Source organism: Colias philodice, chromosome 3 (genome assembly GCF_061535455.1).
Source record: "Colias philodice isolate Cphi_HAF_F1 chromosome 3, ilColPhil1 Martin Lab GWU primary, whole genome shotgun sequence".
Taxonomy (NCBI): Eukaryota; Metazoa; Arthropoda; class Insecta; order Lepidoptera; family Pieridae; genus Colias; species Colias philodice.
In genome coordinates this window covers 11,353,891-11,378,039 of record NC_143088.1, presented here as the reverse complement: position 1 = coordinate 11,378,039, position 24,149 = coordinate 11,353,891, and the positions used below count along the sequence as shown (strand labels likewise).

Genomic DNA, 24,149 nt, shown 5'->3' with positions numbered 1-24,149 from the left:
CTGTTATCGCGTTAAGAGATATCTCAGACGTACATTTCCTATGCTTACCAACGTCCCCAAAAACAATGCATTTACATTTAGCCACATTATAACGCAAACCGTGAGCAGCTACATATGTCTCACAGACTTTGAGCATCTCAGTAATGGCGCTTGCAGTCGGAGCCAGCAATACCATATCATCTGCATAACTTATGTTGTTACAACTTATACCTCCGATCCGGCAACCAACCCGCATATTGCTGAGTTCGACAACAAGGCCATTTACGTAAAGATTGAACAATTTAGGCGACGACAGCCCCCCTTGTCTTACACCACATTCTAACACATACGATTCGGAAAAAGCGTTAGACCATTTTACAATATTACGTTGGTTGGCATACCAATACTTAAAGACATTCAGAATGCTAACTGGTAAACCCCTACCCTCCAGCTTATTCCATAAAACATCGTACGACACAAGGTCAAACGCCCTGGAAAGGTCTAGAAAACAAGCGTACACTGGTGTTTTACGCTTGGTATAGTATTGTACAGTGTGCTTCAAGCTTAAGATTGCACTTTCAGTGGAAAGTCCAGGTCGAAAACCAAACTGTGCATCGTGTAAGTCCAAAAAATTGTTTAATCTCGCATCAAGCACACTGTCCAAAACCTTAGCCAAAATCGTAGCGAGAGATATGGGACGATAGTTTCCTATGTCGGAGATGTCACCTGTTTTATTTTTTAAAATAGGTACAACGATTGTTTTCATGAGATCTGCTGGCAGATAGGAGTGCCTTATACATAGTGTGTAAAACATCGAGAGTAGCTTAGGCAGATGACAACCCGCGTATTTTAAATGCTCGATACTGAGTCCGTCATGACCTGGAGACTTACCTTTGCTCATATTCTTAATAATTGACTTAATTTCATTTGAAGATATAATATGAAACAGAGGTTCATCTCCACGCCCTCCAGACCCCGCATCCACTACTGTATTAGGTGGTCCAAGAGGTGATTTCACTGTAAAATGATCCTTGAACATCATAGCGATTTCTCTTGGATCATTCTTCCCACCCACACTCACAGGTAGACCCGGCTTAGCATCTAGTTTTCGAGTAGATTTCCAAAATTGTATAAAATTTTTAGAAGCTTGGTGTTCGGCTAATATATCCATCCTAATTTGGTCTTGATTATCTTGGCACCACTTCAAACGACTTTTAAATTTTTTTCGAGTAGTGCACATTTGATCATAGATAATTTATAAATAACTTCATTATTTATGCATTGTAATCTTTTTTCTAACATTGGTTACGTTAAACTAACATTGAACTAAAGGTATAACTAAACAATATCCAATAAAGTTAAAAAACCTACGAGAAATTTTCAAAAAACTTAAAATTTTTCCTTAATCTGTACAAGACTGGTGCCGTTACGTTATCTTCACCGTGTGTGACGCGCTTTAGGCATGCAACATTGCAGTCTAATATGAGCCTTATATTTTTTTTTATTGAGTGTAAAAAAGAAATACTAAAATAAATGTAAGTATAATAAATAATAATAATATATTTAGTACAAACATAAACTTAGGTACAATATTTACAATTACTCTGAAACTATATAACAATAAAAATACTTCTTTCAAAATTCAAGTATTCGTGTAGGGTAAGATCACGATATCGAAGAAAGCGATTCACGGATTGAGCGAGCTATATAAGAGAATGTCAAATGTTTTGACCATTTGTACACTAATAATAATTAGTACTTAATTAAATTTTGTATTAAACACAATGTAAAATAAAATATACTCCGTATTAGTTATAACATTACTTACAAGAAATAGAATATTTAGAAGAATATTTTTCTATCAATATTTTTCTATCTATATAATCTAAAGATTCACAAAAAAAAATATTCTTTTAAAAATTTTTTGTTTGTGTAAAGGAATTGGAACATAGCCTAACAAGCCTAATAAGTACAAAAAATATAAATACATTATATTGTTGGTAAACGTTCTAACAGATTTTTTTAAACGTTAAAAACTCCATAAATCGCTCCCGCTTTCGCTAATCGCTTGTGTCTGTCAAATTACCCTTTTGGGAAGTTGAATTTTATTTCAATAAATATGCTAAATTAAGTAATAATCTAAGTAACAGCTTTGTCTTTCTCGCCTTCATCTGCTGAGATTTCGTCGTCGACTGCGGACCTGAAAATATAGTTGTGATAATTAAATATATTTATTTATTTACTTATTACCTATAAGGAATGATAGGAATCAATTAGAATACCTACCTATACAAATTTTGGTAAATATTATTTTAGCTAAAATAGAAAAGTAAACATTACGTTCAAGTCAATAAGGTATTTTATCAGTACATATTACCATTTGTAAAATGGTAACTAATGAATAAAATAAATTTAACCAAACTGCGATTACTGTGAAACACGTGATACATCTACGATCAGTCATCAGTTAAATTAAAATCCAGTTGTATTCAGATACGATGCAGTGGAGTTTAATACATATTACATACCAGCTGCCAGCTGCCGTCCTGGCAGTTTATTGTAGATACTGTAGTGTCAATATATTGCAGTGCCTCGGTAGTCTAGGGTAGTCACACTTTAAGTTAATAGTCTCTGTACAGCAGCATAGTCATACAGTACCTACTGAAGTGCAATGTCACCGTACTGCAGTGCCACTGTACTGCAGTGTCACCGTACTGCAGTGCCACTGTACTGCAGTGTCACCGTACTGCAGTGTCACCGTACTGCAGTGCCACTGTTCAGTAGTACTGTAACATACCCGCAGTAGGTGTAGGCGCGCACGGTGCGCTCCGCGTCGGCGACGGTCTGCGGCATGCGGCGGCGGCAGGTCTCGGGCAGCGCGCCGCACACGCCGCCCGCCGCCAGCGCCGCGCCGCCCAGCAGCACCAGCGGCAGCGACCGCCACACGCGCTCCTGTGCACAATACACATACATGATAACGGGTTAAGATATCTAAGAAATATAGCCTGTCGCCTGTCAGTTGTAAACCCATAGTAGTAGGCACTGGGCTGTTGTCTGTCAGTTGACATAAACTACAGTAGCAGACGATATAATAATATAGGTATAAGCCCCGCAAGTTGATATTGCGATTGGCGGCCATCTTGGTGACGTAGTCGACGTCGACCCGTCAGTACCGTTTGCAAATTCAGCCCGCGCTAATTATCCTGTTTTATTGTTGAGTTATATTGTTGTCGGTTTTTTTTAATACATAGAGTGATTTAATAGGAAGGTTTTAGTGTATAACTAGTGGTCCGCCCCGGCTTCGCCCGTGGTACATATTTCGCAATAAAAAGTAGCCTATCCTTTCTTGGGTATCAAAATATCTCCATACCAAATTTCATGCAAATTGGTTCAGTAGTTTAGGCGTAATTGAGTAACAGACAGACAGACAGAGTTACTTTCGCATTTATAATATTAGTATGGATTATTAGGTTTGAGACGAAGCGGGCGAAGCCGTGGGCGGTAAGCTAGTAATTTATAATTACATAACATTAATTAAAAAATATTTTCATATTTACACATCAACAACATAATTATTAGTTTCGTACTTAAGGGTGTAGTTAATCATTGTTTTTTTTATAAGCAGCATACAAAACTAGTTTTTTATGGTTCCGAAATTTCTTAGAATAAACATATTTACTTTTTATTAAAAAATTTTTTGCTATCTTTACTTTGTTTCGACGGATGACGTCACACGGCTGTTATTGTGACAAGGTTCCATCGCAATATCAACTTGCGGGGCTTATATACGTCATGCTATACGTCCGTTGGCACATCCTAAAATAATAAAAAAAATATATATATAAGAGTACCTAATCATTTTGAAACTGTGGGCCGTAAATTAGGTTCAAATTTTTATCACACAATTATCCCTAACTAACCAAAAAAATCACCAAATAATAATATTCCTGTTTCACTATACGACAAATCCTGAAACCAAACAATTCATAGTTAGTTGTATTATACGCACCCAGCATAGTATTATATTATCGCATACGCACCGAGAACACAACAAACGGCGACAGCACGGTCGCCACAAAACCACTGACGTGTATCAGCGAGCAGCCAGACGCCCGCCCGCCGGTCGGCAGCAGCTCAGCCGACCACTGCGTCACCGTGTTGCACGCCATGTTGATCGTGAACCGAGAGAATATGGCTAGCGTCACTTGCGGGATGCCTGTGGTGGATGTAATGTTTAAGTAATGGATAGATTGAATAAAACTCTGTTTGCTTTAAAAAAATAAGCAGAAAACTGATTAGATACGCTTATACGCGTTGTTTCTTCTATAAAAAATTGAATCATGCCCATCTACATTATAAATATCAAAGTAAAATCTACATAGAGTACCTACATCATTCATATAAACTAGAATCGAAAAGGGACCTAAAATTTAACCCTGTGGAACACCAATAAGCGACACAATGCAAGATCTTTCATCGTTAACAAAAACGATGGTTTTTATTATATTTTGAAGTTGCGAAGAATGAAAATCTCACTAATAAGCTCTTTAAAAAGTTTTTTTATTTCAAATCAATTAAAAGTACGTAATAAAGTTAAAGTAGAATGGTCTACACAGTCAAATGCTTCGGAAAAGTCGTGAAATATTTTAGCAATATTTTCTATTATTTTATAGTTCAGTGATAGAAGACCATGCAAATAACGTACCTCTTGGTACAAAAGCAGCAATAATAGCCAATGTTCCAGAAATAGCTAATGGTACTGCTGCGAGATTTCTACGACCCCACCTGAGAAGGGATAAGTTACCCTTAAAATGCTGAATGATTGATATTATACAAAAATTTCTCTGCTCTTTGCTCTCAATCAAATTTCAAGAAGAATGCATTAAAATAATTTTATCTTAATTTCAAAACAAACTGAAGGAAAATATGAAATCTTTCAAATATTATTTAATTATCAATTGCACAGACGCTACCAGAAGGTAGATAATTATACAACTTTTACTATACAAGTTTCACAGCCGACCTTACATAATATAAGACCAAAACTCAAGACAAATATTTACCCACCTATCAAGAACCAGCGCCAACAAAGTCACCGATGGTATTTCAGTAGCAGATGTCAACGTAAAGGTAATAAAGAAGTCCAATCCCAAGCCCTCAGACATTCTGACCAGACCATCAAAGACCAGCGCACACGACATATACACGAAGATTATGAGGAACAACATGCGCCGGAGTAGAGAACTCTTTAGCACGTCCTTTATGGACTCATTGGTTTGCCGCGTTTGGCTTGCTGATACCTGGGAATAGAAAATATAGAAAAGTAAATTTTATTTGTCGTTTGACTAAGTACATAAATGATGATATGATGTGGTTATGTTAAGTGTGTAAACACCCATTATCACATTAAAAGAACTTTTATTCTTTGAATGTGATAATGGGTGTTTCTGCAAATAAGTAAATAGCAAAAAAAGAAACCAAGAATTTCAAGGTAACGGTAAAAATGACACGGCAGGTAAAATTTTAGTTAAGTTTTCACGGATACTTACAATGAATTCATCTAAAGCATCTTCAGGAATTTTGGTTCCGTTGACTTTTTCGAAACGTCTCAATACTGTAACAGCTTGGTCAACCCGACCTCGAGATGCTAACCATCTGTAAATTTTATAAAATAAAGATAAGCTGAGTAAGGATAATAAAATATTATCTGATATAAGGATAGGAGTTTCACTTAAATGGTGACAGACTGATGTGTGAATACCGTATTAGGAAATGGATTTATTAGCACCTGGGGCCTTATTAGAACCTACAAGCTACAATGAACTGATTAAGAAGATATGTATTGTAACACAACTGTATTTAATTTAAATATGTATTCAGAAATATTGTTTCCTTCGTTTTGTTTGGCCCGGATAAGTGTGCGTCCACCTTGAATAAACTGATGGGTCGTACTGGAAATCTTTGGAAGAGTCTTATGCCCTGCTGGCGTCCTAAGGTTGAAACGGCGGAACACTAAAGGCAGGCTGGTGCCCCACAGCAGCAGGCGCCAGTCGGCCGTGTGTCCCCCTCACCTCGCGCTCTCCGGCACCACGAACGGCACGAGCAGCGCCACGCTCATGGGCAGGCTGGTGCTCCACAGCAGCAGGCGCCAGTCGGCCACCCACACGGCCAGCCAGGGCAGCGCCAGGCAGCCGCCGCCGAAGTACAGCGCGATCGACATGTTGCCCACCCATGTGCGGTGCCGCGGACCCACGTACTCCAACGCTAGAGGACATTAGACATTCAACGTTTATCAAATCGAACTTTAAAGGTTTTAACTTCGATAGATTATAATATCCTATCGAAAAATAATGCGTTAAATTATAAGCTGACGGATCACAATTTATTGAGAAACGAAAGACATTGGGATTTGAGTCAAAATCAGAAAACATTCTTAACACGTTCACTGCGCCATCATTATCAAAGATCTTTCAGCTGGTGCTTTGGAGACCTAAAAGATCTCGAAACTTACCCACCCTTTGGTGCGTTTGAGACCTAATCAGTCTCCTAAAGATACAGTTTTGAAAATAATTTATATCTTCCAGAAAACAATGACATATACTTTGAAGTTTTTGTGGATGAAAGATAGTCTATTGTTTTATATTTTGCTAGGTTCGCACGCAGTTATGACATTTGAATAAACTACAAATACCAAAAAAAAAAATTAGATATCGATTGTATCTCGTACCGCAACCGAAGATAGTTCAATATGTGTAGTAAGTAGTGATGGGAATGTCAGTTGTCGATTGAAATAGTTTTATTAATTATGCAAAGTGTTTTTCATTAAAACATGGTAAGCAAATTAATTGCTTGCATTGCACGCATATGGTAACAATTCGTTTTCCGAACATTTTCCAAAATTTTTATTATACTGGACGATGCAGCAGTTATAATCCGGCTTTGATTTTTTGTTCCTCTCCGTAGAAACTACTTTCCGAATCGATGGTAAATGTTAAAAATATGTAATGGCGTTTCAAAAGTGCTTGTAGAAGAAGTCTAATTAAATAAATAAATGTTTGAGTTTGAGTTTGTTAGAAATCTCACCAAAATAAATAGATTTTTTACCCTTTTTCTTTTAAAAGAACTCATTGTTTATAAAAAATAATCAACACCTAGATACGCGAGTATTATTTCCAAAACGAGCAAGCTCCCACATCGATGCTAGGACAACACTAAACCGAATCAAGCAGCGCCCGCGCCGCCTACCCTCCCTCTCTTGCGTCTACGAGGCCTACGTTTCCACGAGTACCAACATATCTCTGAACGCAAGGAATGAATATAATTACAGTACTGTGCGTTAGGGACCTAATCCATCTCTAATTTATTTTTTAATGTTATTGAACTCAGCTTTAAGTAGCAGCAGGAAGCAAATATGTATATTTGTCCTACTCATACTTAAAGAACTTAACAAGTAAGATCCTCCCGCAAGGAGTGAAAAAACACGATTATATTCAACGCACAAAACAAAAGTCCTGCAAGGGATCTGATAGATCTCGTAATGCAGCGAACGTGTTAAGCAATTAAATAAGTGATTACAAAAATAATTACCTAAAATGTACATAGTCATGAAGCAGGAATCATACGACATGCCGACGAGAAATCGATAGAACGCATAGTCCCAAACTCCAGTAGAGTAGATAGTTGCTATACCACCGACGAGTGCTATTAAATTTGCCCCTGGAATGTGATATTTTCAAATAACAATAATTGTAGAAAAAATCCTGTTCTTCATATTTTTCTGGATCAGATGAGGTGTCCAGAAAAAAAACTGAGATTCATAAAATAGCCAAAATATGATGTTTTTGATAAAAGACTAGCAAAACCATACCTATACAGCAAAAAAAGTACATTTTAGTGTTTAATGAAACCCTCTATAATAATCGTATAAGTACACAGCCTTGCTAATATACAAGATGAGATTGAGACCAGCCAAGATTATAAAAAATCTGCAATACGAATTGGAACATCAATGGGATTGTTCCAAAAATTTCCATCACCAGACATTCACCTACATACAAACTCTTACCAACCAAGGACGGCACTCTGCCGTAGTAATCCGCTATCCAGCCGAACAACATGCCACCAACCATGGAGCCGCCGAAGAAGATCGCCTGCGTGAGGGGTACGTATCCAGCGTTTTCGCACACCCAACCGCGCTAAAAGTATCGAAAATAAAGAAAATTAAGGATGGTTTCATCATCATCATCATAATCATCTCCATCATCAGCCCATATGTGTCCCCACGGCAGGGACACGGGCCTCCTATGAGGGTTCCAACTATAAGACCACGCTTGCGACCCTTGCGTGCGGGTTGGCAGATACCACATGTCGTCAAACTGTTAGTTCTTCGAAAGAATCTAAAGCTCCTTAAAATTGTATGCCCCAAAAATTGCTTAGTGTAGGTGGTTACCCAAGAATAAAGTTGGCCGTTCTATTTATTTCAGGTACTCCAATATTTTTTGTATATATATCCTATACAAGAAACTATACGTTATTTTTTTATACGTATAAGATATTGAGAGATACTTACTTCACTAACAACAGTATGGTAAGGAATGTCTCCCAGCTGGAACTCCCACCCATTTCGGCATGGCACCATACTTGCGTTCACCGGTATGGCCATGTCAATGAGCACTTGAGTCCAATTAGCATCATACATCAGGCATTTCTCCCATGTTTCGCCGATCCGTGGGGATGTGAGGTTCCGTCTGTAATAGATAAAGTTTATAAAATTATCTAAATGCCAGGACAAGGAAAGAGGCAGGCCCATCTGATTTTATGTGGTCTCGGTTTACATCGCTCATAAAAACTAGCAGCATTGGCGGCGTTACAGTACTTTTCCAGTCTCTTGACCTAATATAGTAATTTTTCGGGAACATCAAACTCAAACTCAAACTCAAACATTCATTTATTCAATTAGACTACTCTACTTTCGAATCGTCATTACATAAGTATTTTTAACATTTACCACCGATTCGGAAAGCAGTATCTATGGAGAAGAATCGGCAAGAAACTCCATAGTTGCTCTTTTAAATCATGTCAATATTACATAATATGTAACTTATGTCTAACTACATAATAATATATCATAATATGCCAAAGAACTGTCCTGTGGTTTTTACGCGATAACCCTCCATGGGTCTTTATCGTCTATATATTCCTGAATACTGTAGGTAGTACGCTCTCTGAACTAGTACATTTTTTATATAAGTTTTAAATTTAGAACTACTAAAATAACTTTGGACTTTTTATATGACCCATAGGCATGGATAATTTAGTAGGTATTTCGTAGTTTTCCGGAAATATATCGCATATACATTACCCATCTACATTATATTATTTATATGGAAGCAGAATAATTATTGTTCAGCAGAAATAAGGAAAAAAAAGTTTATCATACGAAAGAATCGCCGGTTTTTTTAAGTATAAAAATTTTGTGAAAATTCTATCCAATTGGCCTAAGATAATATAGAGAAAAACCAATTTTTAATAAAATAATAAATATTGCCTCTAATAGAAATAAATCCATATTAAATTGATAACGAATCATCAATGTGCGTCCACTCGTTTATCTTTTATAAATTATGTTACCCAATCATTCAATGACAACAGTTATCAGATTATTCAAAAGTGGGTAATTCGCGATACAATTTCAAACAATCATAAACCCTTGGATATCAATAATGGCGTCTTCTAATCAAAGCTAACAATGAATAAATGCGTACACTGTTCACACTGCGGTCTGCGCCCCGGGGTTTTACCCGCATTGCTCCGCTCCTGTTGGCCAAGGGTAATGATATGTAGCCTATAACCTTCCTTGGTAAATGGGCTAATCTAACAGACTAACACCGAAATAATTTTTCAAATCGGACCAGTAGTACAAACAAACAAACTCTTCAGCTTTATAATATTATTAGTATTGATTAATAGTCACTCTCTACAAGATAGGTACAATATTCTGCTACCAATAATGATTCCTATTGTTATTTTAAACCTATTGTAACAATGGAAGGAAATTAAATAAGAAATATTCGTAAAATTAAAAAAACAACGGTACCTAAAGAGAAAGTGAAAATAAATTGAGCTATTATTACTATGTATAGAGGAGACACCACGAACAATTAAATCTGTGCTGCAAGCGCGGCGGCATGACTCATAAGCCGCCCCGCGCCGCGGCGGGAGGCGGCTTTTGAGTCATAGATTAAGCGATGTCATTGACTCACCGCTATAGAGGCGAAACTTTTTTTTATTGTTGAAATTTATACGTATTTAAGTTTAAGAGTTAAATTTTTTGAAAAGATCATAATTCAAATTTTTGTGAAATAAAACAGGCTTTTTTTAATTCCAAATGATCCAGGTTAATTAAATTTTGGATAAGAATTAGGAAGTATCATCATTTCAAATATTGATTTTTTTCCTGTATTTACTTATTTGCACATTATATAATCTTAAGTCTTTTTATTACCGAAAAGATCCAGCTTGAAAATATTTTGAAGCATCATCATTTCAAATATTTATTTTTACTTATGTATTTAAATTTATACTAACTTAATTCAAGAGTCAATATTTAATCTTATATATAAAATTCTCGTGTCACAATGTTAGTTTGCATACTCCTCCGAAACGGGTGGACCGATTCTCATGAAATTTTCTGTGCATATCGGGTAAGTCTGAGAATCGGCCAACATCTATTTTTCATATGTACCACGGGCGAAGCCGGGGCGGACCACTAGTAATTATATATAATATATGTACTACGTTAAAATAAATGAATTCAGTCTAGTACCTTATTATATAAGCTATAGGTATATTATTGTAGCATATTTCACTTGCAAGAGCATTCATTCGTGATCTTTAAGACAGTGCGCGCACGAGCAACTTTGTCTCCGCAACTATTTTGTCTCCGCAACTATTTTGTCTCTCCCACCTATGGGCTAGTATGAAAGTGCGCGCACGTAGCGACGCAACTCCCCATACAAATTGATGGGAGAGACAAAATAGTTGCGGAGACAAAGTTGCTCGTGCGCGCTCGCTCTTAGTGACAACGAAAACTCGTATGTTCAGTGTTATTCAGTATTAGAACATTGCATATAATTTTTTCGAACGCACTAATAACATCGAAAGAATGCTCTACGACTGTTTATACTAAAGAATATGTCACAGTGGGGTTCAAATGAGCATTCCCTCGTTTGATGTAAAAGCCGTTAGTTAAACTAAATTACTGCAATTAGAGCTAGCGCGCATGAGCAACTTTGTCTCCGCAACTATTTTGTCTCTCCACCCATGGGCTAGTATGAAAGTGCGCGCACGTAGCGACGCAACTCCCCATACAAATTGATGGGAGAGACAAAACAGTTGCGGAGACAAAGTTGCTCGTGCGCGCTAGCTCTTAATTAAAGGAGAAGCTTACACTTTCGTTACCATAGCAACCGTACCGTAAATTATCTATCTAACCGGAAGCTCTATCGGTAGCCCAGGTACTGAAACATTTTACCATACCTCAATTCAACATCCAAGTGCTGTAACTCAGGCACCTTGCACCAGTGGTTCTGTGGTGTAGCAGCAATGAACATCTGCACGAAGTAAACGAACGCGAAGAATATTCCGAACGGCGCCATCATGACAAACAGAAGTTTCTGGTACAGGCCCATCTCGCCCATGTGCAAGATGACGGCGTCCAACGCGTCGCTGTCATCGTTTGGCGCCTTTTTATTGAGTTCTTCTTTGACATCCTGGAAAAGGGATTTAAATAGTATAAAACTTTATTTTTAAGTTGATTTTTTATAATTTGAGGATCAAAAGCATCATCACGGTGAGGCGATACACATTCTAATGGAAGGAAGATCGCCCATATTTGAATGTTTTTTATATTTACAAATTGTATTGGTTGCGTAAAAAGAATTTAACCCATTGTAGAAAGCATGAATCTCGGTTATATCAAATGTGAGGCACCTTATGTAGAAGCGCCTTTGTAACCGCCTTAGAACGTGATGTCATATCACGCGTTTTCTGTGGGGTGCTATTTGACACTACGTCTGTCGACGTGACCGTGTTCGAACCATCAGCTGCCTGAGAATCCTCTTAATCCGAGTCGCATTGGGACGAACTCCTTCGCATCCGATTTCCAGTTTGAGAAAATCGAGGCCAGGTGTCAAAAATAAGACGAGTCTGACTCCAGTGATAGTATCACTGGAGTCGTTCATAATTTCTGTTGGATGCGTATTCTCCATCCCCGTCGGAAAAAGGATCATGATTTTCAGACTCTGATACTTCTTCTTCGGGCACCGGTGACTGTTTTCTTCGTCTAGAAGACATATTTTGCGATCGTGTTTCGAGGCGTTGACTCGAGCGACGCGAGGCTCCCGCGCTGTGACACAGTTCCGCCTGAAGTAGGGAGATGCGTACGCGCACCCGGCCCAGGACATTGTGTCACAACACGAGACAAGTTAGCATGTGTGCGTGTATTTTACTTGTGTGCTCATAAAACTTCACGATGTGACACTAGATAGTTCTAAGTTCTTGTAATACGACACTAATACGTCAGCCTACTATGTATTCTATGGTTGACGCCCGTTGCTCGACGGGCTGTTATATTTCGAAGCTCAAAATCAGCCGTCGACAGACATTGTGTAATAATATATAGGAATTTGCGGCCCGCCTCTCGACGTACTGTCCCGGAACGTGTTAACAATTATACGCCGTACGGTTACAGTGAACTGTGAAATAGTGATGTAGAAAATCAATTAGAAATATTTTCTAACCTCGGTTTTTAGATCGTTGAGAATCATGTTAGAACACAGCACGTACAAAAGTTATTCCACACTGGCTTCTACTGCACGTGGACGTTTTTAATATTAGCTGATAAAATTGTTATCAATGGCACACGGAAAAATGGACAGTATCGCATACTAACGTATTTGGATAAAATATCAATTTATGATGCGATATTATTCACATCTATATCACACATTAATATATAAAACAAAGTCGTATGCTGCGTCTATCCGATCCTTAGTATGCTTAGATCTTTAAAACTGCGCAACGGATTATGATGTGGTTTTGACGTGACAACGTCTTATAATTCGATAGAGCCGGCTGCACGCACGAAAAAAATGACTCATGCGGCGTTACCTCGCTCTGAGGCGTTGCATGTAGCTTGAAGTGCAAGCGAGAGCACGGAACGAGCGACAAAGAAGCACAATCGGACGTTGTCACGTTCAACTTTCGTCAGTAAACCGACTTTACAGACAACCAATTTCTTTAAAAGATAGAGTAGTTCAAGAGGAAATTTATAGAAATAATTTGTTAAGTTTTAACAAACGCGGGAATACTTCAAAAACTTACTAAACGTGCTTACGGTCGGCATTCTCTATAGGTGCCTGAATTCCTTGATCATCAATTATTATTGCTTTCTGCGAAGTTTTTGTTAGTAATTATTATTATCATTTGCGAATTTCTACATACGATGTCAAAAGTTAAGTTTATATTTTATAACTATTATAACGTGACGAAGCTTTTGTGACAACATGACTCGGGAGTTCCAAAGTGATGTATTTTTTAGGGAAAGTATGAAGAAGAAGGATAGAAGAACTTGTATCCTACACAACGAACTACAAAACGTTCTCTTCATTGTCTATTCATCTTCTTATACCTCTATATAAAAATGAATCGCAAAATGTGTTGGTAAGCGCATAACTCGAGAACGGCCGAACCGATTTCAATAATTCTTTTTTTATTATATTCCTTGAAGTACGAGGATGGTTTTTATGTAGAGAAAACGTAAATATGTACCACGGGCGAAGCCGGGGCGGACCGCTAGTTTATTATATTTCTATTCATCTTTGTAAAATAAATAACACAATATAAATTTTGGCGATGATGAAATAGATCTACTTTTTTATTTATGCAACTCATTCGCTTGGTTCCGAAATGAAAAGTAGGCTAATTCCTTCTTCCAGACGAAAATAAAGTTTGAAAAAAAAAATAGTTAGTAGTAAAAAAGAGATGAGCAAAGCAGACAAGTTCTCTATGTTGCATGATTATCTTTGTGCCAAATTTCGCCCCAATTCAATTAATACCTAATTTTTGTGTGAAAGAGTAATAAAAATCCCTACATTTTATTAACCATATTTTGTGGTTACTATGGAAAGACATTTATTGGATCTTTTCGTGACCTTCCTTTATAAATATACTAGCTTCCGCCCGCGACTTCGCCCGCGTTTTCAAAGAAAAACCCGTTTCCGTAGGATTTCCGGGATAAAACCTATCCTATGTCCTTTCTCGGGTATCAAAATATCTCTATACCAAATTTCATGCAAATTGGTTCAGTAGTTTAGGCGTGATTGAGTAACAGACAGACAGACAGAGTTACTTTCGCATTTATAATATTAGTATGGATGGTATTCGTAAATTACAAAATATAAGACCCAAGAGATAAATAATTCTGCCATGATAAGTAGGCTCATATTTAATCATGTTTTTGCATACATTTCATTTGATAAAAATGTGTTTATAGTTTATACTGTAGCATAGTAGATATTTTAAAATTTCGTTTCATTGATTCTGATATTTGATAAACAGATGAGACGGATAAATAAAGATATAAATAAGATTACAAAGTATGATATTACCATCGACCAATATACTATATTGGTCGATGATAATATTACCCTATCTTGACAGAGTAACCTATTTCAATAGCTCTATCTTTGGTATATTTTTTTCAAATAGGTACCTGATTAAATTGAAGTGTGTAGGTAAGTACCTATGTACCAATTTATATAAAAAAAATAAACTAATTTGCCAGTTTGTTACACATTTCATTCATTTTTTCACATTTTCTAAAGTAGGTAATTATACCTTTAATATCGATTATACAGGGTGTCCCACTGTTGGTATACTAAGCTCAAAGGAGGTTATAGTTTTGCATACGCTGAGTTCGTAAAAAATACTTATAAAATTCCAGACGCATTTTTTTTCAAATAGATGAATTCTTAAAACTCTATGTTGTACACCCATAACAAGCAACCCGCCCAACTTTGCCACTAGCACATGAGCTATCGTTTAAGATTATGTTTTCATAGACAAAATGCTCACATTAGAGAAGCGGTATATGCCGGCTGCGCGAAGCTAGAGAAGAAGACATGGATTTTCAGGAAAAATTTAGCAAAAAATTTTTGACGTAATTTTGTTGTTTTAGTATTTTTTACGTGATCAGTGTATGCAAAACTACAAGTTCCTTCGCGCTTAGTATACCAATAGTGGGACACCCTGTATATTATCTATATTATAGAACTAACGCTTCTTATTACACTACATTAAATTTAAATCTAGTCACTTGCATAATTAACTAATTGATGACTAAGTTTTTCTCCAAGATAATATTTCAGTGTGTGCAACTCTGGGTGGCCTATACTTATTAACAACAGGCTTTTTGAAGACGACCTAATTTCATACTAAAATTTTATTTCTGTTTTGACTACATACTATGTAGTGTTCCACATAGAAAATATATACACTATCTGTACGAATAGATCCATACTAATATTATAAATGCGAAAGTAACTCTGTCTGTCTGTCTGTTACTCAATCGAATTTGCATGAAATTTGATATGAAGATACATATTTTGATACCCGAGAAAGAAGGACACAGGTTACTTTTTGCCCCGGGACGTAGGATAGTTTTATCCCGGAAATCCCACGGGAACGGGAACTATGCGGGATTTTCTTTGACTGCGCGGGCAAAGCCGCGGGCGGAAAGCTAGTTGTCTATATATTATATTAATATTTGGTGATATAATGATAAGCTTATTATATATATTAATTTCAAGAACTTCAATCTATCACAACAGGAAAATATTGGTGTAATTTTAATCCTATTAAATTACCTGATAATTATCTAAATATTATACCAATAATAATTATCATTGAGACGGGTGTAAATAATCAAGATCTTTGCCATTACTTGATAACTCTTCATTGTGAATGGACGTTTCTATGTGCTTCTAATAAATGGAAGGTACAGATACTCGTGTGGATAGTGGATACCTACTCGTTTAAATTAGAAATTTTCATATGCTGATAGATTATAACCTGCCCGCGAACCATGATATCTTTAAGCAGTATTAGTTCCAGTGTGGAAAAACAACATTGCTATATAATACGTCCTCTAGAGCCAACTCTAGCGCCATCGATTTCGCACACTGGAAATAATACCTACTGCTATAAACAATTTTAGAATTTTTACTTTGAACATTACTGCTCAAAATTGTATTAATTTGAATGAAAGCACAACGCTGTTCGGACATTTTTTCTTTTATTTCTTTTATTATGAGTATATTGTAGTTATAATTTATCTTCGCAGTTCGTAGTACGAAGGTAAATAGGTCAAAATAGCCAAATATTAATTGGAAATAATAGCATTTATTCTATTCTTTGTAATAACATTATTAAAATTCTAAGTACATATATTTTTAACTATTAGGTACTATATTTATGGGATAGGTCACAGAATCAAATGAAACACCAAATTAACAATTCTTATGTTTTATTCCGCAAAATAATGTTATTGACATTTAATATCACAGACAAAATCATAAGATGCTTATACATTTTGAGCATACCAGATGCATGTGCTTAAAATTGTATATATCTTAAATATAACATTAGTAATATACAAGGCAAGGAAATAGTATTTAATTATACCTAAACCTATTAACTTTCATTGAGAGTACTTTTATTCATTCATATCAATACTTATTCACTTTTTGAAATTAAACTTCTTTAGGCTCGTTGCGAGTAAAATTTCAAGGTTGCGTCATGGCAATACCTTCACGTCATGGAGTAAGGCGACGACTTTGGTATCTTTGAATTTTGCCAAAGAAGTTTCACTTCTGACACGTGTGCTCGGCACACGCACTCTTTTTATGAATAAGTAGTTACTAAGAAGCGTAAGGCATGCAATATTACAGTCTAATATTTTTTTATTGAAAGTCTAAAAATCAAATAAGTACCAAAATAAATGTAAAAATAATATATTTAGTACAACCATAAAATTAGGTACAATATTTACAATAACTCTGAAACTATGTAACAATAAAAATACTTCTTTCAAGTATTCGTGCGCCTTGTGGAAGTTACGGGTAAGATCACGATATCAAAGAAAGCGATTCGCGGATTGAGCGAGCCATTTGTACATTAATAATAATTAGTACTTACTCAAATTTTGTATTAAATACATGTAAAATAGAATCTCAATTTAATACTCCGTATTTAATATAACATTACTTATAGATAGATTCACAATGAAAATATTCTTTTAAAAATCTTTGCTGTTTGTGTAAAGGATTTGGATCATAGCCTAACAATGCCATAATAAGTACCATTATAAAATATAAATGCATATTGTTGGTAAACTACGTCCTAAAAACAGACGTTCAAAAACTCCATAAGACGCTCCCGCTTTCGCTCATCGCTTGTGTCTGTCAAACATTACCCTTTTGGGAAATTGAGTTTTATTTCAATAAATGCTAAGTAAATAAACTAAGTTACAGCCTTGTCTTTCTCGCCTTCGTCTGCTGAGATTTCGTCGTCGACTGCCGACCTGAAAATATAGGTGTGATTATTAAATATTTACTTATTACGAGTAAGGAATCAATTAGAATATACCAATTTTGGTAAATATTACTGTAGCTAAAATAGAAAAGTAAATATTATGTTCAAGTCGATTATTTTTTTAGCACACATTTCCATTTATAAAAAAGTCACTAATTAATAAAATAAATTTAAACAAACTGCGATTAGTGTGAAACACGTGATACATTTACGATCAGTTAAAATATTAATATCCAGCTATAGTATGGTATCGAGTTATACGATACAGTGGAGTTTAATACATACCTGGCAGTTTATTGTACTGTAGTGTCAATATATTGCAGTGCCGCAGTAGTCTAGGGTAGTCACACTTTGTCTAAGTATAGTCTTTGTACAGCAGCATAGTTTATTGTCGCTGTACTGTATTGTAGTCATACTGTACTTATTAAAGTGCAATGTCACCGTACTGCAGTGCCCCTGTACTGCAGTGTCACCGTACTGCAGTGCCACTGTACTGCAGTGTCACCGTACTGCAGTGCCACTGTACTGCAGTGTGACCGTACTGCAGTGCCACTGTACTGCAGTGTCACCGTACTGCAGTGCCACTGTACTGCAGTGTCACCGTACTGCAGTGCCACTGTTCTGTAGTACTGTAACATACCCGCAGCAGGTGTAGGCGCGCACGGTGCGCTCCGCGTCGGCGACGGTCTGCGGCATGCGGCGGCGGCAGGTCTCGGGCAGCGCGCCGCACACGCCGCCCGCCGCCAGCGCCGCGCCGCCCAGCAGCACCAGCGGCAGCGACCGCCACACGCGCTCCTGTGCACATACATACAAACAAAATAAAAAAACGACGTGTGGCACTCGGGGACTGCCGCGGTAAAGCTATTGCATGCTATGCCTTCAAGCCACACCTCCGCCCGTCGGAGAGGGGAGCGTGAGGTTTTTTCGTTACGGAATTTCTCGATTCGGTCCCCGCGCTCAAGGTCCGCGATAGAAGCTAACCTGTGTAACACTTGACATGTTTGATAGTAAAGGGATTTTATATCTCGTCGTTTTGTCAATTTATACAGTTGAACCTCGATAACTTAAACCTCGGTAACATAAAAACCTCTGTAACTTCAAAAAATAATGTGTTCCCTTCCCATCAGAGCCCAAAACCTCTTTAACTTAAAATACGCAACCTCTATAACTTAAATAAATAATCTCTGTATTGGCCCTCAGTAACTTCAAGAAATGTTTCCACAACCTCTATAACATAAAATTATTTGTCAATGAGTCATTTTGAAAGAGTGTCAAAACAAAAGGTTTCGGTATTTATTGCTTGCACGTGTTTACTATGTATTGTTAACGTAAACAATACATTACCTATTGTTTGCTTTATCGAAATTCTTCAAAGCTTTGCGGCGGTTAGCTTTATGACAACAACTTACTTGCATCTTAAGTTTTTGATTGTTGTCCTGGAAACATCACTTTACTTACTGTGTGATAAAACTAGCTTAAAATGAGTCCAAAAAAAAACTAACAACCCTCACCTATGCTGATAAATTAAAAGCTATAGAAGCAGTGAAAAATGGATAGACCCTTGATAACTTAAAACCTCTATAACTTAAAATATTTTGTGTTTCCCTTGGACTTTAACTTATCGAGGTTCTACTGTATATCCTAAAACGAGTTAATAGAAGTAACAAGTTGAAACTTATGCCTGCAAATTGACTACTACCTACTTTTTAAAACTAAACGCAAAATACAAAAAAATCTTAGTAACAAACTTGCTTTCCATCAGTTGCAATGCCAAATGTTTAGAAGTTACAATTTTAAAACTTAAGCCTACAAATTTGAATCAGATTTCTCATCACATAGTTTAGTAAACTACCCACAAAATTCTAAAAACAAATATCTTCAGTTATACTCACCGAGAACACAACAAACGGCGACAGCACGGTCGCCACATAGCCACTGACGTGTATGAGCGAACAGCCAGACGCTCGCCCGCCGGTCGGCAGCAGCTCAGCCGACCACTGGATCGCCGCGTTATACGCCATGTTTATTGTGAACCGAGAGAATATCGCTAGCGTCACTTGGGGGATGCCTGTTAATGGGATTCAAGTAATGGACACATTCAAAATGTTTTTTGGCTTTCAATAGTAAATTATACTAATAATTAACGTACGTAGGTACGCGTTGTTCACTTTGTTAAAATTTAAATCATGTATCTTTAAAACAACACCATTTTAAACATATTGGAAAATAAGGGGCTAAACCAATGATATAAAATAGAAACCAAAAGGGCCCTTACATAGATCCCTGTGGAACACCAATAACCGATACACCGCAAGATCTTTCACCATTAACAACAGCGACGGTTTGTATTCTATTCTGAAGTTACGAAGCAATGAGATTCTCACTAATAAGCTCTTTATGAAGAAATTTAGTTCATATTAACTAAATTACATAATAATGTGGAATGGTCTACACAGTCAAATGCTTCGGAAAAGTCATAAAATATTTTCTATAGTTCAGAGATAGAATACCATAAAAATGACTCACCTTTGGGTACAAAAGCAGCAATAATAGCCAAAGTTCCAGAAATAGCCAATGGTCCAGCTGCGAGATTTCTACGACCCCATCTGAGAAGGGTAAAGTAAAGTAAAGGGTAAAAGCTGAATGATGATACGAAAATTTATTTTCAATCAAGTTTAAAATACTTTTATCCTAATTTTAAAACAAACTGAAGGAAAACAAGAAATCATTCAAATGTTATTTAATTATCAATTGATAACAGACGCTACCAGAAGTTGGATAATTATACAACTTTTACTATACAAGTTTTACAGCCAACTTTACATATAAGACAAAAACTAATGACCAATATTTACCTATCAAGTACCAGCGCCAACAAAGCCACCGACGGTATTTCAGTAGCAGATGTCAACGTAAAGGTAATAAAGAAGTCCAGTCCCAAGCCCTCAGACATTCTGACCAGACCATCGAAGATCAACGCACACGCCATGTACACGAAGATCATGAGGAACAACATGCGGCGGAGCAAAGGGCTCTTTAGCACGTCCTTTATGGACTCGTTGGATTGACGGGTTTGGCTTGCTGATACCTGGGAATAGAAAATAAAGAAAAGTAATTTTTATTTGTCGTTTGACTACATAAATGATGATATGATATGGTTGTTTAGTGGTAAAAGATCTTTTAATATGTTATAAAATTGGAGACATGGGTATAATGGGTGTTTGTGGAATAAGTAAATATCAAAAAAGAAACCAAGAATTTCAAAGGGAACGGTAAAAATTACAGGACAGGTAAAATTTTCGTTAAGTTTTCACGGATACTTACAATGAATTCATCTAAAGCATCTTCAGGAATTTTGGTTCCGTTGACTTTTTCGAAACGTCTCAATACTGTAACAGCTTGGTTTACCCGACCACGAGATGCTAACCATCTGTAAATTTTATAAAATAAATATTAGCATAGTAGTACAAATGTTAACTGATTTTAACGATGGTGTTAACACACACTATTTAACGGCACTTAAATAGTGTGTGTTAACACCACATTTGGAAAAGGAATTATTAGCATCTGTTTCCAATAAGGATATATTATGGGTATAATGAACTGACTAAGTAGATATTGTACAATTGTATTTAATATTGAAATATTCAGAAATATTGTTTTCTTCGTCTTTCGACGCGTTCGGATAATTGTGCATCCACCTTGAGTAAAGTGGTGGGTCGTACTGGAAACCTTTGGAGAAGTCTTTTGCCCAACAGTTATCGTCCTAAGATTGAAACGGCGGAACACTAAAGACAGGCTCGTGCCCCACAGCAGTGCTCCACTCACCTCGCGCTCTCCGGCACCACGAGCGGCACGAGCAGCGCCACGCCCATGGGCAAACTGGTGCCCCACAATAGCAGGCGCCAGTCGGCCGCCCACACGGCCAGCCAGGGCAGCGCCAGGCAGCCGCCGCCGAAGTACAGCGCGATCGACATGTTGCTCACCCACGTGCGGTGCCGCGGACCCACGTACTCCAACGCTAGAGGTGACATTAGACATTCAACGTTTATCAATTTTTATATTCAAGATTTATAACCTATAGAAAAATAATGCGTTAAATTATAAGCTGACGGATCACAATTTAATGAAAAACGAATGACATTGGGGCTCGAGTCAAAATCAGAAAACATTCAGTAAGTGATTACAAAAATAATTACCTAAAATGTACATAGCCATGAAACAGGAATCATACGACATGCCGACGAGGAATCGACAGAACGCATAGTCCCAAACTCCAGTAGTGTAGATAGTTGCTATACCACCGACGAGTGCTATTAAATTTGCCCCTGGAATGTGATATTTTCAAATATCAATAATTGTAGAAAAAAATCCTGTTCTTCATATTTTTCTGGATCGGATGAGGTGTCCAGAAAAAAAATTGAGATTCATAAAATAGCCAAAATATGATGTTTTTGATAAAAGACTAGCAAAACCTAATACAGCAAAAAAGTACATTTTAGTGTTTAATGAAACCCTCTATAATAATCGTATAAGTACACAGCCTTGCTAAGATGAGACTGAGACCAGTCAAGATTAAAAAAAAATCTGCAATACGAATTGGCACATCAATGGGATTGTTCCAAAAATTTCATCACCAGACATTCACCTACATACAAACTCTTACCAACCAAAGACGGCACTCTGCCGTAGTAGTCCGCTATCCAGCCGAACAACATGCCACCAACCATGGAGCCGACGAAGAAGATCGCCTGCGTGAGGGGTACGTAGCCAGCGTTCTCGCACACCCAACCACGCTAAAAGTATCGAAAATAAAGAAAATTAGGGATGATTTCATCATCATCATCATAATCATCTCCACCCTCAGCCCATATGTGTTCCCACGGCAGGGACACGGGCCTCCTATGAGGATTCAAACTATAAGACCACGCTTGCCAAGTGCGGGTTTCCAGATGCCACATGTCGTCAAACTTTTAGTTCTTCTAAAAAATCTAAAGCGCCTTAAAATTGGCTACGAAAAGGAACTACACAAAAATGGACAGGGTCAGAAGTTCAAAGGTAATATACCCAAAACAAGTCGAATTGAGAACTTCCTTATTTTATTTAGAATAATAATTGGTAATATGGATAAAATTGAGTGGGAAACGAATAAATTTTTGTACGTAGAGACTAAAAATGTGTTATTTTAATAAATTTAAGTAAATTATGATAATTTAAAAGAAAAAATATTGGATTTTGCAATTTCGCATTCATATTCGAAATCGAAGTCAGTGGTCATTATGCATCACATTGTTCTGCTAATAAGAAAATACATCTTCCAACAATACAAAACACAAAATCCACGGAGAAATACCCACCATATTTATAGGCAGGATTATTTTTCATTCGATTTGAGTTGTTACAATTGTGATTCACAGTCTTCCAAAAATAACTGTTACTAACACGGGAAAGCAAAACATTCGAGTAAGTTTACATTTGCTATAAATTTTATTACTGTTGTAATTTAAACAAGCTATCATTCACGCATGGGCAACGTCAGAAAATTAAAGGCATCGTAAACGAAATACACATTCTTTGCATGGTTGCGGAACCAAAATTGTTCGGGATTATATTAAATATTTTAATTATATTTTACAATACTTATTTCTCTGAAAATGTGACGCTAGAACTGCACTGCGCATTATTTTAATGATTGCATGACTTCGACTGTTATGGCTGGTATGCGTCCCCATAATCTGATTATGGCAATTATTTTTAGTAACGCGATCAGAATCCTTAACCAATAATAACTGACCATTACTTTCTTTTTTTACTTTCCAGTTTATTAATGTTACTGTTATTATTGTACTCACCATCTCAATACGCCGGTAACTATTTATGACTATCGTATGATGTAACCGTACCTTACCAAAATATTATTATTTAGGTAGAGATATCCGTAATAATCATAAAAGTTCACCTTTGTTTTTGTGTGAAGGAACTAAGGTTATGTGCGAACAAAAAACAAACGTTTCTTGAACAAACATGTATAAAATTAAAAAAATGGCGGGACTGGAAGACGTGTAGTTTTGTTAATAATTATTTCTCTAAGTATATCATAAGTAGTCCTATTTCACCAGGATAAACCCCCAAAATTCCTTTAGCTTTTGTCACTCAGGAATAACTTGGCAGATAACTTTTTATTTATGAATAACATTCCAGTTGTTTTTGAGTAACAAACTATTAGTTATTTTCAGAATAACGAAGTAACTATTTAGGAATTTATGCTATTACCACAGTATTATAAATTAAAATACCTACCACACTATTACTTATTTAGAGATACTCACTTCGCTAACAACAGTATGATAAGGAATGTCTCCTAGCTGGAACTCCCACCCATTTCGGCATGGCACCATACTTGCGTTCACCGGTATGGCCATGTCAATGAGCACTTGAGTCCAATTAGCATCATACATCAGGCATTTCTCCCATGTTTCGCCGATCCGTGGGGATGTGAGGTTCCGTCTGTAATAGAT

At 36.7% G+C, this 24,149-nt stretch overlaps 2 protein-coding genes across 2 annotated transcripts in view; both read right to left on the bottom strand.

The window, feature by feature from the left end:
• Positions 1–1,911: 1,911 nt before the first annotated feature.
• Positions 1,912–12,977, bottom strand: LOC149490045 (solute carrier family 22 member 3-like). Its single transcript, XM_089714894.1, has 12 exons — positions 12,780–12,977; positions 11,518–11,750; positions 8,549–8,726; positions 8,045–8,174; positions 7,567–7,695; positions 6,051–6,243; positions 5,529–5,634; positions 5,047–5,279; positions 4,685–4,764; positions 4,020–4,195; positions 2,777–2,931; positions 1,912–2,179 (listed from the first exon to the last, which is right to left on the bottom strand). Exons 1-12 carry the CDS (start codon positions 12,804–12,806, stop codon positions 2,119–2,121), a joined length of 1,701 nt encoding a protein of 566 aa, XP_089571020.1. The 5' UTR covers positions 12,807–12,977; the 3' UTR covers positions 1,912–2,118.
• Positions 12,978–16,547: 3,570 nt separating this feature from the next.
• The window catches only part of LOC149490044 (solute carrier family 22 member 3-like), a 29,972-nt gene continuing 22,370 nt past the window's right edge, over positions 16,548–24,149 (bottom strand). The window contains exons 3-12 of the mRNA XM_089714901.1: positions 23,961–24,138; positions 22,298–22,427; positions 21,831–21,959; positions 21,460–21,652; positions 20,956–21,061; positions 20,487–20,719; positions 20,158–20,237; positions 19,524–19,699; positions 18,272–18,426; positions 16,548–17,620 (exon numbers count right to left, since the gene is read on the bottom strand). Coding sequence (XP_089571027.1) covers positions 17,560–17,620; positions 18,272–18,426; positions 19,524–19,699; positions 20,158–20,237; positions 20,487–20,719; positions 20,956–21,061; positions 21,460–21,652; positions 21,831–21,959; positions 22,298–22,427; positions 23,961–24,138 — 1,441 coding nt within the window. The 3' untranslated portion in view covers positions 16,548–17,559. The remainder of the gene's footprint in view (positions 17,621–18,271; positions 18,427–19,523; positions 19,700–20,157; positions 20,238–20,486; positions 20,720–20,955; positions 21,062–21,459; positions 21,653–21,830; positions 21,960–22,297; positions 22,428–23,960; positions 24,139–24,149) is intronic.

Excerpts from the sequence above, each read along its gene's own strand:
- LOC149490045 (XM_089714894.1), bottom strand. The coding sequence starts at position 12,806 with ATGATTCTCAACGATCTAAAAACCGAG. Across the intron at positions 7,696-8,044 it reads CAGAGTGCCGTCCTTGGTTG|GGGCAAATTTAATAGCACTC; the intron begins GTAAGAGTTTGT and ends ATCACATTCCAG. Across the intron at positions 4,196-4,684 it reads TGCTGCTTTTGTACCAAGAG|GCATCCCGCAAGTGACGCTA; the intron begins GTACGTTATTTG and ends CATCCACCACAG.